The 11773-nt window shown below is 32.8% G+C and overlaps 1 protein-coding gene across 2 annotated transcripts; it reads left to right on the top strand.

Moving 5' to 3' along the window:
• Positions 1 to 378: 378 nt before the first annotated feature.
• On the top strand, positions 379 to 10853 carry LOC129452695 (uncharacterized). 2 transcript variants are annotated; one of them, XM_073865454.1, is made up of 7 exons: positions 380 to 1506; positions 1916 to 2245; positions 2832 to 2876; positions 3035 to 3070; positions 3155 to 3274; positions 3456 to 3523; positions 9453 to 10853. In XM_073865454.1, the coding sequence occupies exons 1-7, from the start codon at positions 1464 to 1466 to the stop codon at positions 9501 to 9503; spliced, it is 693 nt and encodes a 230-aa protein (XP_073721555.1). In that variant the 5' UTR covers positions 380 to 1463; the 3' UTR covers positions 9504 to 10853. The 2 variants fall into 2 exon arrangements, with proteins under 2 accessions (XP_073721554.1, XP_073721555.1); XM_073865453.1 differs by having other exon boundaries at positions 379 to 1506; positions 3035 to 3274; positions 9453 to 9551.
• The last annotated feature ends 920 nt before the right edge of the window (positions 10854 to 11773 follow it).

The following is an 11773-nucleotide window of genomic DNA, read 5'->3' as shown; positions in this document are numbered from 1 at the left end:
TGTACTAAGAGTTTTGAAAATGTACACCTTACTTGTGAAAATAGTACCAAAGCGAATAAAAAAAACTGTAAAGCGTTTTTGGTGTGACTGAACCCTTAGAGACTCATTCTTTCATCAAGCTATTAGGTTTCTTAATGATAAATAGACTGTACTTTTTATTATTTATATGGTAATGTAATGTATTGTGTTTTATACTGTGTTACTATTGTGTTTATCATAATTTATTATTGTGTTTATTATTGTTGTTGAGTGTGTGTGTGTGTGTGTGTGTGTGTGTGTGTGTGTGTGTGTGTGTGTGTGTGTGTGTGTGTGTGTGTGTGTGTGTGTGTGTGTGTGTGTGTGTGTGTGTGTGATTTTTAGGGCTGTTATATTTGGAACTGTTGTTGGTCAAAAGAGGTGTGGTAGACCTAAAGGTTTTGCTCTTGCATTGTAAATATGATATGAGATGCAACTTTAAGAAGCTGAAACTGAAACTGATCACACAAACCTATAAACTAAAATAAAGATGAGAGGTTCAGTCATCTCAGTTCTTCAGCTAAGGTTACCCTCAGATCTTCATCTTTAGGGTGCTATATGGGACAGGGCCACATTTACAGCTCTTAGATGAGAGTCATGTGATATAGATAAACATGTATGATCCTTCCTTCATCTCATTCACCTTTATTAAACATCTGTGTTTGTGTTCACTCTTCATATAAACATCATTTTGTAATGTGTCAACAGTACATTATGTAGATAATGTGTAATATTTGTTTTACATTAATGGCATGTTACCCTATATTTATGTGAAAAAATGAGAGTATGCGAGTGGTGCACATTTAATTCTGAAGTGATTTATGAAGCTGTGGTTTTATGTTATTTTGGTTAGTACCTGGATATCTATTTCAGAAAGCTTCATCTCATGTTGATACTTTTTTTGGCTGTGGTTCATTCTTTATGCTGTCCTGGTCACACATGTGTCTGTGAGATTCACACCAACAAAATTTACCATCATCAGCACTATAATGTATGTGTTGCCTGCATGAAGTCAAACACACATTTTATTTGCCTCTTTTGTCAGTGTTTCAGTCTCATTGCCCAATCATTGTGTATATGGTTTGTGGTTTTGTCTTTCATTTTGTATTTTGATGGCACTTCCTGTTGTGTCTTTGTCCAGTTGTGTCTTGTTAACGTTTGTTTCGTTTAGTTATCAGTTATTGTTTAGGTTTATATGTTTGTGTCACACTCCTGAATGTTTGCTCATTCCTTTATGTTTTACATTTATTTAAAGCTGTCATATACAGTAGATTGTGTCTCTTCACTGCATGTTTTTTTGTGGTGGATGTGACAACCCGTTTGAAACCCGCCTCTCCAACTCCAGTCAACGTTAGTCGAGAGACACAACACAAGTTTCAACATTACGTTTTTTAAAGTCACGTCTAGTATATTCTCGTGTGGATTGATAATTTAACATTTTCCATAAAATGTTTTACACATCTCTTGTGTTGTGTTTGTGGACTCTGGTTGGTAAGTTCACTTTCTTTCTTTACTTATTTAAATCAACATTAACTGCTATATTTCATGTAAAATATTCATCTCAAAACATAAAAATAATAATATTGTAAATCAGCAACCTTTTACTACAGAGAGAACAAATAATAATCATGTAGATAATAATCACCTACTGTTTTAAGTTTTGTCTTCTGTTAAGTTATAAAAACAAGTCGACTGTAAAGTGTTACCATCTCATTTTAAACACCCTGACTAACTGTGTCCCTCAATGTTCAGATTACATTGTTTTTAAAAGTTAAAAAAGAAAAAAGAAAATATATATATATATATATATATATATATATATATATATATATTTAAACTTTGTTATTTTATGTAACAATGAACTTTAATCATTCTCTGAACACTGTGTTTGTGTGTTCAGGTGTGTTTGGTGATGATGTGAAGTCAGTGTCAGTGATGGAGGGACATTCTGTTACTCTAAACACTAATATTACTGAAATAAAGAGAGGTGATGAGATCGAGTGGTGGTTTGGAAACATCAGCATAACCAGAATTGAGAAATCAGACATCAATCTTACATATAAAGATATTAATGAGACTCAAATATTCAGAGGCAGAGTGAAGATAAACAATCAGACTGGAGATCTCACCATCACAAACATCAGAACTGAAGACTCTGGACTTTATCAACTAAATATTCTTATTGGAAATAATCCGCAAGTCAAAAGATTTTTTAATGTTACTGTTAATGGTGAGTACAGTATTACTGAAAATAGACCTGTGCTGTTTGTATTGAGTTTTTAAATGAAATACTAAACTACAATAATAATATTTTACTACAAATTAATTCATTGTTCTTCACGATCATAATAAACTCTCACATCTTACACTGACAAACATAACAACACTTATATTAAACAATTAAATTTCAAAGGGTTTTTCCCTCCTAGGACTTTTATTTTTATTTCCTCGACTAAACAACCCGGGGTTTTTGTTTTTTTTCTCCTAGGGGGTTTTTTACCCCGGGGAGGTAGCCTGCTTGGGCTTAACTTAGCTTCTTCTTCTAGACGTTACATTAGTAATATGCTCGCTCATAATGTCGCGTCATAGCCGCAGCAAATTTGACTGCTTATGCTATTGTGTATTATGTTATGCTATCTGTCGTTTTTCTGTGCTTTTACTGCTTTTATTAATGTAAAGCTGCTTTGAAACAATTGAGTATTGTGAAAAGCGCTATATAAATAAAATTGAATTGAAAAAAAATTGAATTGAATTGAATTGAACTTATATTAAACAGTTGATTTATTCACTTTCTGTGATTTTCTTTATATTTTAAGTTTCTCCTACTGTCAGTATCACTGAGTCAACACAAAATACATCAGGTATAAACAATGTCTTCATGTTGTGTAACACTTGACATCCAATATAACCACAAAATAATTTGTGCATCAAAAAGCATAAATCTAAAACATATAGTACATATACACCTACATATAGTGTGAATCAAAATTTATTTGTGTCTGTTTTAATGATTGTTTAGACTTTCTGAACCAACATGAATTCCATCATGATGAAGGTGAGAGAGTTTTCATCTTTAAAATAATTGAACTGAACTCTTACAGATGTGTTGTTGTTGTTGTTGTTGTTTATACTCCATCAGGAAGACTGCAGTCAGTTCATATGGTTGTCATCTGTTGTGCTGTTGTTGGATGTCTGATGATTGTAGCTTCAGTTTTGATCTTCTGGATCTACAGGAAACACAAAAACACACAACAACAGGGTAAATATCAACTACAACTGAATAGTGTTATTGTCTCATAAAATAGTTGCTCAGTGATTTCAAGTGACGGCCTTGCAGCTAAAACTTTTTGACATCTTTGATCAGTTAAATGTTTGTAAAGACTTCAAATGGAGAATAAGAGCTTTATTGTTTTATTTGTAATCTGTCATTATTGATACAGATCAAACCTGTGAAGATGAAATCACTTACGCTGATCCAACATTCTACAAACGAAACACAAAGACTAAGGTAAAATTATGATTTGTTAATTTACTTTTCAGCAATGAATCTGATTTACATGTGTATTAAAATCTATCATTAGATATTTATAAAGGCACCATGTGTTTATTAGGAGTAAAAATTGAGCACTGTTTAGTTTGTATCTTGTTTTTTTTTTTTTTTTTTTGGTATGGTTCAGTATTGCTATGTTCAGATAAACATTTTAATGCCAAATTACAAGCAGGTAAAATAGGCAAGCAAGATTGCATTTTAAAATAGCATTTTCCTTATAAATTTATACATATACATTAGACATTTTATTTAATAAAGGATACCTTAACACTTAACAAAAGACATATACACAGCAAAATCCCCGGTGTTAAATAAACACTGTGGGTGTATATATAATCCACTCCCAGATGGGTGTGTATAAAGACTGGTGTTAAAATGTAACACTGAATCAGTGTTAAAGTTAATGAGATAATGAAGTGATGATTAAAACATTAATGGTGAACACCTGCTGGCCATTCTGTGTCAAATCAACCTTGATTTAAGAATTTTCCCTGTCTTTAATTTTTTTATTTTGATGACTCTTTTTCTGGATAAAGTCATACTAAAATAATGCAGAATAACAAAATATTTCAATGTAATAGATGAAATCCCCACAGTTAAATAAACACTATCATCATCTCTGTTTGAAAACTAAAATTACAACTTGCTTGCAGAGTTACATGGATGATTAGTTTAACTTCGATACAACTGCTGTAAATCTGGTTAATAAAGTTAGTCACCATTGCTCCGATTAGTGTTTCCTTTAGTTGGGTACTTGGGTCTTAAAGTTTATTGATAGTTTTTTTCTGCTCATTGTGGCAGTGTGTTAATTAAACACTTCTGTTAGAGCAGAGGAAGATGAGATAAATAAAGTCTTAAACTGTTACTATGTTAATTATGATGAAAACATAAGTGTTGTGATTCAATGTTCACATACAAAAAAATAATCACTGTATATAAGTGTATAATTTTATATTTGGTCCACCCCATGAAATCCATATAGCCTTAAGAGTTAATATTTTTCACCGAAATCTAATCTGTGCTTTCAGTCAGACACACTGAGACATCAACAATCAGCCTATAAAACACAATCATGGTGACAATCAACAACAAAGCTTCATGCCGCAATGCATGCTGGGTACCAGGATTGTATAAAACTCATTCATAACTCCCATCATGCATTGTGACATGACAAAATTGTGCAAATTTCTTACCATTTACTGTCACCCTTGTTGAGATTTGTATCAGAAGTTATGATGTCTCTCTTAAGCAAAAAAAAACTAAAAAAAAAAAAAAAACTAAAGCATTACAGCAGTCTTACAGAACAGTGTCTTTCATAGAGCATGTTTGTATTTGCATTGTTGTCTTTATTACTTATTTATGCTCAAATGTTTTATTGATTGGTAAAGAATAAAATAAATAACCAATCTCAGATGCTATGAAAAGTTTTCCCTCTACATCAAGCAATGAACAAACAGTCTTAATAAAACAATGTTACAATTGCTAAAAGTGGAAAATCAGTTTAGTGAAGGTTAAAGGAAGAATGCCTAACTAAAGGAAACGTTAATCACAATAATGGTGACTTCAAATGAACTCATAACAAACACAAACTTAAGATTTAATGTGATACATTCTGTGATTACATCACGTCAGAAAGAAGATTTGTCTACTAAATCATGTGTGTGGATGCTTGTATTTTGTTCTGACAGCTGTTTAGAAGTTAAACTTATCATCCCGGTTTAGAAAATAACGCTGCAAGTTATAATTTTAGTTTTTTTAACAGAGATGATGATAGAGAGGCAAACGTGAAAGATTGCAGCTTTTGGAGTCATACACCCAACAATGTTCATTTAATACTGGGGATTTCACTGTATTCATCTATTGCATTTTGTCTTTCTTCATAATTTTAGTATTACTTTCTCCAAAAAAAAAATCCAGGAAAATTTGGTTAATTTGACACAGAATGGCCAGCAGGTGTTCACCATTAATGTCTTAATCATCACTTCATTATCTCATTAACTTTAACACTGCTTCAGTGTTAAATTTTAACACCAGTCTTTATACACACCCATCTGGGAGTGGATTATATATACACCCACAGTGTTTATTTAACACCGGGGATTTTGATGTGTACATTATCAAAGAAATCACTTTAATAGATCTATTACCATTGCAATAACATATTACAACCATTTTAATTTTGTAACCATTTTTAAATATAGCTGCAAGCAGCAATTACTGGGGTCAAGCCAAAAAGGGCACAAAAGAAAGTAAAGTTGATTTCAGATGAGCAGCCCTTTAACTGCCAGCTCAACCAAACGGTTGAGCACATTTTGAGTCCCTATATTTTATTGAGAGGAGTACCTAACTTAACTCAAGCTGATTGAGCCATCTCTACTATTTGTGTAAGATATGTTTTGTCAAAAAAATCCACTAGATATCAATGTATCAATCAACAGCACTTGTCACAACACATCTTGTTATGTGGATTTTAGAAAGAAAAAAAATCACTTCTGTTATATGAACTGTTCTTGGTGAAATTTTGCAAGGAAACCATATTTTTTTGACATATTACACTGTAAGAGCCCTAACTTTACAAAATTATGTTACTTGGTGCCATGAAAAAACTTTCGTATGTTTTTAATAATTTTTCAAAAACATGCTCAACCAAACGGTTGATTTGTCACTTAATGGTAAAAGTAAGAAAAGCTAGGGTAATGTTTTCAGATCATCCATTTCTGCAGTCAGAGTGTACTATTTGCTATAAAATATACATTTCTGATCATTCACAGCTATGAACATGACACAGCTATTGTTATTTCTTATTTAATATATTGAGATCATTTCTTAAGTATGTATTTTTGACACTTCTGGATTTTTTTTTAAATAACTATAATGAATTTATATAATTAATGTATGGAAATTATAATTACTCATTAATTAATCAATAATTACTTCTTAAATGATGTTTTAAATTGTTTGAAGGATTGTTTGTAACGTTGGCTTACTCTACACAGCATTGCTGGTTTACAAAGAAATATTAAAGGGGCCATGTCACCAGACTTTTTTAAGATGTCAAATACATTTTTGGTGTCCCTAGAGCACATATGTGATGTTTTAGCTCAAAATTTCATATAAATAATTTATTATAGCATGTTAAAATTCCAGCAAAAATTAGCAGTTTTGGGTGTGTCCTTTAAAATGCAAATGTGCGGATAAAGTGCAAACACCGATCACAATGAAACTTAGTTGTGCTGTGAATTATTTTCTCTGTCTCTCCCTCTCTGGATTAAAACACTGGAAATGGCAGTGCTGTGGTTGGAAAGTGCAAATTAAGGGGTGGTATTATTATAATAAGAGCTCCTTCTGACATCACAAGGGGAGCCAAATTTCAATTACCTATTTTTTCACATGCTTACAGAGAATGGTTTACCAAAACTAAGTTACTGGGTTGATCTTATTCACATTTTCTAGGTTGATAGAAGCACTGGGGACCCAGTCATAGCACTTAAACATGGAAAATCTCAGAATTTCATGCCATGACCCCTTTAATTTATCTAAAAAAATGATGTTGCACTAACAAACTTGACAGTGTGCTTCTTAAATCATAAAAGACTAAAATGCCATTGTATTACTATCTTTGGCCTTCTTTTATTTTAGGGTTTAAATGCAGAAAGTCCTTATTTTTGTAACTTTTGGTCATTTTTATTGCAAAAAACATGAAAACATTTCATTTCCTGTGTTAAAATGAAAACCTGAAATATTTTAATATGTTATACTTCAATAAATAAAGAAGATTTAATATACAAAACCATTTTATTTTGATTATGTTTGTAAAAAATTAGTATTATAGTTCATATTTTCAAATTTCCATAGTATGTGTTTGAATTCCTTTAAGTGACATATCAACCGTTTGGTAGAGGCCGATTTAAAAAAATGATGGGATGTGTTGAAAAAAAATACATTGATTGTGTTAAGTGGTGACATAAGGAGATAAGAAATGCAAACAAAAAATTTTTCAAATGCCTTTTTCTTGGTGCGGCAGTTAAAGGGTTAAAGAACCTAGGAAAATTTCTTGATTTTAAACAAAATAATATAACAGTTATCAGCAAAAAAGCCCACCCCCATGTCACTATGATGTTCTTCTGATGCACAGATATAGCTCTTTCAAAAACGGTTGATAAGGTATTCTCATTGGTTGCTAAGGAGTGAATTGGCATGAACCAATAAATATAATCCAAGCCATTAAAGGATTCTTTCATGATGACTCAAGGTTTTAGTTGTACTGTATCAGTAGTTTAGGCATAAAATACTATTTTTCTGTCTCAAAACCACTAGGTGGCGAAATGACTTAATTGTGGATCCACCCTCAGATCATAACTGTGTTGCATCTAGTTAGTGTTATGACTATACACTTTAGTTTAACAAAGATACAGTTGTATGATAGGGTTTGCTTGATATCAAAGGTTTTGTTCAATAATGAGGCCAACTAGTGGTACAAGCATACAATGATTTTGTGTAGCCTTAGACTCTGTTCATACATCAGCATCTCAAATCTGGTGAAAAAAATTCACCTTTCGTTGCAGGGTAACAAATTATGTGTTAAAAACACAAAATTTAAAGGTAATTTTCAATTTTTTGCAATTTTCGGCCATTTCTGATGGAAAATTTAATACAACGCTAAGAGAGTTTTTTGTTCAGAAGATAATGTAATGTTCTTCCTATGGTGTTTTCGAGTCAATCGGAATAACGCTCGCGGAGATTTTCGTGCATGTTTTTTAAGTGCTATTTTGCTGCGCAGGGCTGACCGTAAGTCAAATTCTGGCATGTTTGGTATAATTGGACTCAAGTCCCGTGAGAATATGTCGATCACAGCAAAGTCGTGAAGCATTAAAGGAACATGTCAACAACTACAAAGCTGCCCTTTCTCAGGCAAAAACAAGTTATTATTCCACATTAATCAGTAACCAACAAAATCACCCCAAACTGCTCTTTTCCACCATCAACTGTCTTCTTCACTGATGCCGCTAAACCCTCAGATGCAGCTGACCTCTGCTCCAAGTTCCTGCCAGCGCCAGCATTTTTCATGATTTTCACAAAAGTTCAATGCCTTTAAATATATAAACATACAATTAGTGTTGCTTTTGTTAATGACTCAATGGCTTGTTTTATACTTGCGCGACAGGGCGATGCCTGCGGATGCAAATACCTGCATGCCAAGTTCATTGGAGTTTTACAAGTTTCTCGAAGTAGATTGAAGTAGAGTGACGACGTAGTAACTGACTGAAAGGGATCCATTTGTTATGATATACAGTTGTAGCACTATAGCACAACTTATGGTTCTAAACAGGAGCTATATAGCACTTAAAGTGGTTCCCCTATGATAACCAGCTTTTAGTGCTATTTAGCACCAGTACTTTTGAGCGTATAAAATATAGTCACATGTACACAATAATATACATATAATATTTGTTTTATAATATAAAACAGAACCAGGGGTGGACAGTAACAAAGTAAATTTACTTGAGTGCTGTACTTAAGTGCAGCACTTTGGTCAACTTCAGTTGTTTTACTCTTTTTGAGTATCTGTACTTTTCTTAAGAATAATATTTTATTTACTTCTATTTTACATTTAAAAGGCAGATATCATACTTTTGACTCCACTACATTCATAAATAGGTCCCAAAGCAGAAAGTCATTTCTATGTAGCAGGTTTACATGGTTTACTGTTACTGATTAAAACATGGACTTGTCAAAGTAATGTGACAGACAAGCTATAATTTAACTATTTCTGATAGTGTACGGCTAAAATCAGCTTTTTAGTTCAAAATACAACAAACTAAACTAACCATCTCACACTTAATCGATTTCTCGTCTTTAATATCTTGTGTGTTTGTGTTTCTCACAGAGAGTAGAAGAAGATGATGTGGTGTATGCAGGCGTTGTCACCAGACGTTGATCTTAAATGTTTTTATTATGATTATGATTTTGTTAAATATTGGTTTAATTTTATTGAATGATTTTTGTTTGTTTTTTTCTGAATAAGTGATTTCCTTTATTTTATTCATTGTGTCATTTTAACTAAATTGTAATTTTTTTTAGACCAATGCGTAAATGTCTGTTTCCTGGCGATATTTCCTTTATTTATCTGCAAAAGTTGCATTATTTATGTAGAAATCATTTTATAAAAACATAGATTTTTAAAAATGTTTATTCTACCTAAACTGTACAGTTGTGCCTTTTAAAATTTCATTTTAAACAACAGAAAAAGCTTAACAGTAATGTTTCATTTGATGGCACTTAGTATTAATAGTGTGCAAGGGTGAAATAACGATTTAAAGCAGCAGGAGATTTTCCTCAGTTTTAACAAGAATTCCAACCAACCCAATTTTTATATGTAGATGTTTCAGAGGACACAAGTGCTCTGGAACAAATACCTTGTCAAAAATAACAAATGTTTTGGTTTCCTAAAGACAAGGGGAGCAATTCGCAACGCAAGTGTTTTTTAGCATGGCGCAGTTATCATTTTCATGTCATGTCCAGTTGTTTAAATAGCAAATGCATTTGTTCCCATTTGAGTGCTGTCGAGACTTTTTGTCAAATTGTTTGCCTTTTTATTACCAATCAAATGCAATATGAGGCATCTGAATTATGCATATTTCCATCTCAAGCAAATTAAATTACCTTAAAAACGTTTAAAAAAGCACTTACTGATCAGACTGGAGTTGAAGTGGCTCTGGATGTCCAAGGTGATATTGCAGCTTCTCTGAAACCCCTTAACGCTGCTTTTACAACATGCTCTATGGTCCCAGACAGATCACTCTGGACCGCCATTTTAAGTATCGTTATCCACCTTATTTTTGACATAAATGTGGTGTCCGCCATCTTTTAGCTCTTTTGTGTAAGACTTCCGGTGAGCCACTAATGCTAATGATAGTCGTATTGCGAGGGACACGAGTGTGTCGTTTTGACTGGCTTTTTAATGTTTATTATGAAATCCCAGAAGACCAGCATAGTTTGTGCAGTTATGGGGTTGCCATAATAGCTGATACAAGTGCAGTAAATCTCTATAAAACATTCGTTTTAACCATAATCCAAGCACAAGAACTGAATGTGGCGCACGTGCACCTGTTATAAAGTGATTTAATGTAGTGTTCATTTAAGAGTTCCTGTGAGTTAATGTAAACATTTCCCCTTTAAGAGGAAAAGCCTGTACTGTGTGTGACGTCAGTGCATTGCAAAGTACAAGTAAAGTTGTGTGTTGTTTACGCTGCTCAGTTTGAGTTTATTACAGCACCCATGATCTGTATCCACACATCCATCAGTAAAACCTTTCATAGAACTGCCAGTAAACAATAAATACAATAATTGTTTAAAAACAACTAATAGCATGCTGATAAAAATATGCTGATTTAGCTGGTTTATTTATTCTGCTGCTATATATTATTACAAAACTGTGATTACAGTACAGAATATATACGACATAAACTACTTGTAAGTCGCTTTGGATAAAAGCGTCTGCCAAATGTATAAAATAAAAATATAAAACTCTGTCTATATAGATTTTTCTGTCTCACTCTATTTGCAAGAGAAATAAGGAAAAATGTGTTTTTTTCTATTTTGTTTTTCTTTATTATTTGTTTTTAATTGTGTGCTTGCGTGTCAGTGAGGAATGTGCCCTTTTATATACTTTGAGCACCTGCCCCTCCAAAGGTCTATGCACGGCCCTGGTCGGACGGCGTGAAGCTTGATGCATCACCATAAAAACTCAGGGACAGTTGTGACATTTTAAACCATCACCTGAAAAGGTTAAAACCACAACTTCTTGGTATATTTTAAGGTTTTGTTATGTGTTCTGGTTGTGTTTTGGACTTTTATTTTGACATCCTGTTCTGTTCCGGCTTTTATTTTGATATTCATCTTGCCATGTCACGCTTCACACTTCCTGTCTGTTTTGTATATAACCACTTCTTGTACACCATATCATTGCTGATTATTACATTTGTAAGTCTAGCGTGTTAGTTTGCCCGTTAACCTGTTTATCTGTGTCTTTTTTTCTGTCTGCCTGTTTCTGACCTGTGCCTGTTTTTGGATTTTATGATTGTACTCTGCCTGCCCTGACACATTGCCTGTATTTGGATTACATTTTGTGGATTTGCCCTTATTGGATGTGTTTGCTGGCCCTTTTTGGGATTTACTTAAATAAACCTTTAGCACATGGATTCATCT

Source organism: Misgurnus anguillicaudatus, unplaced genomic scaffold (assembly GCF_027580225.2).
Source record: "Misgurnus anguillicaudatus unplaced genomic scaffold, ASM2758022v2 HiC_scaffold_31, whole genome shotgun sequence".
NCBI classification, from domain to species: Eukaryota; Metazoa; Chordata; class Actinopteri; order Cypriniformes; family Cobitidae; genus Misgurnus; species Misgurnus anguillicaudatus.
Note: the sequence above shows the minus strand (reverse complement) of the source record. Positions and strands in the feature narration are given on the sequence as shown.

What these genes read in the sequence shown, in the direction of transcription:
- LOC129452695 (XM_073865453.1), top strand. Translation starts at nt 1,464, where the DNA reads ATGTTTTACACATCTCTTGTGTTGTGTTTGTGGACTCTGGTTG. An exon ending in GTGTTTGTGGACTCTGGTTG is followed by an intron (nt 1,507 to 1,915) that starts GTAAGTTCACTT and finishes TTGTGTGTTCAG; the next exon opens with GTGTGTTTGGTGATGATGTG. An exon ending in TTTTAATGTTACTGTTAATG is followed by an intron (nt 2,246 to 2,831) that starts GTGAGTACAGTA and finishes TTATATTTTAAG; the next exon opens with TTTCTCCTACTGTCAGTATC.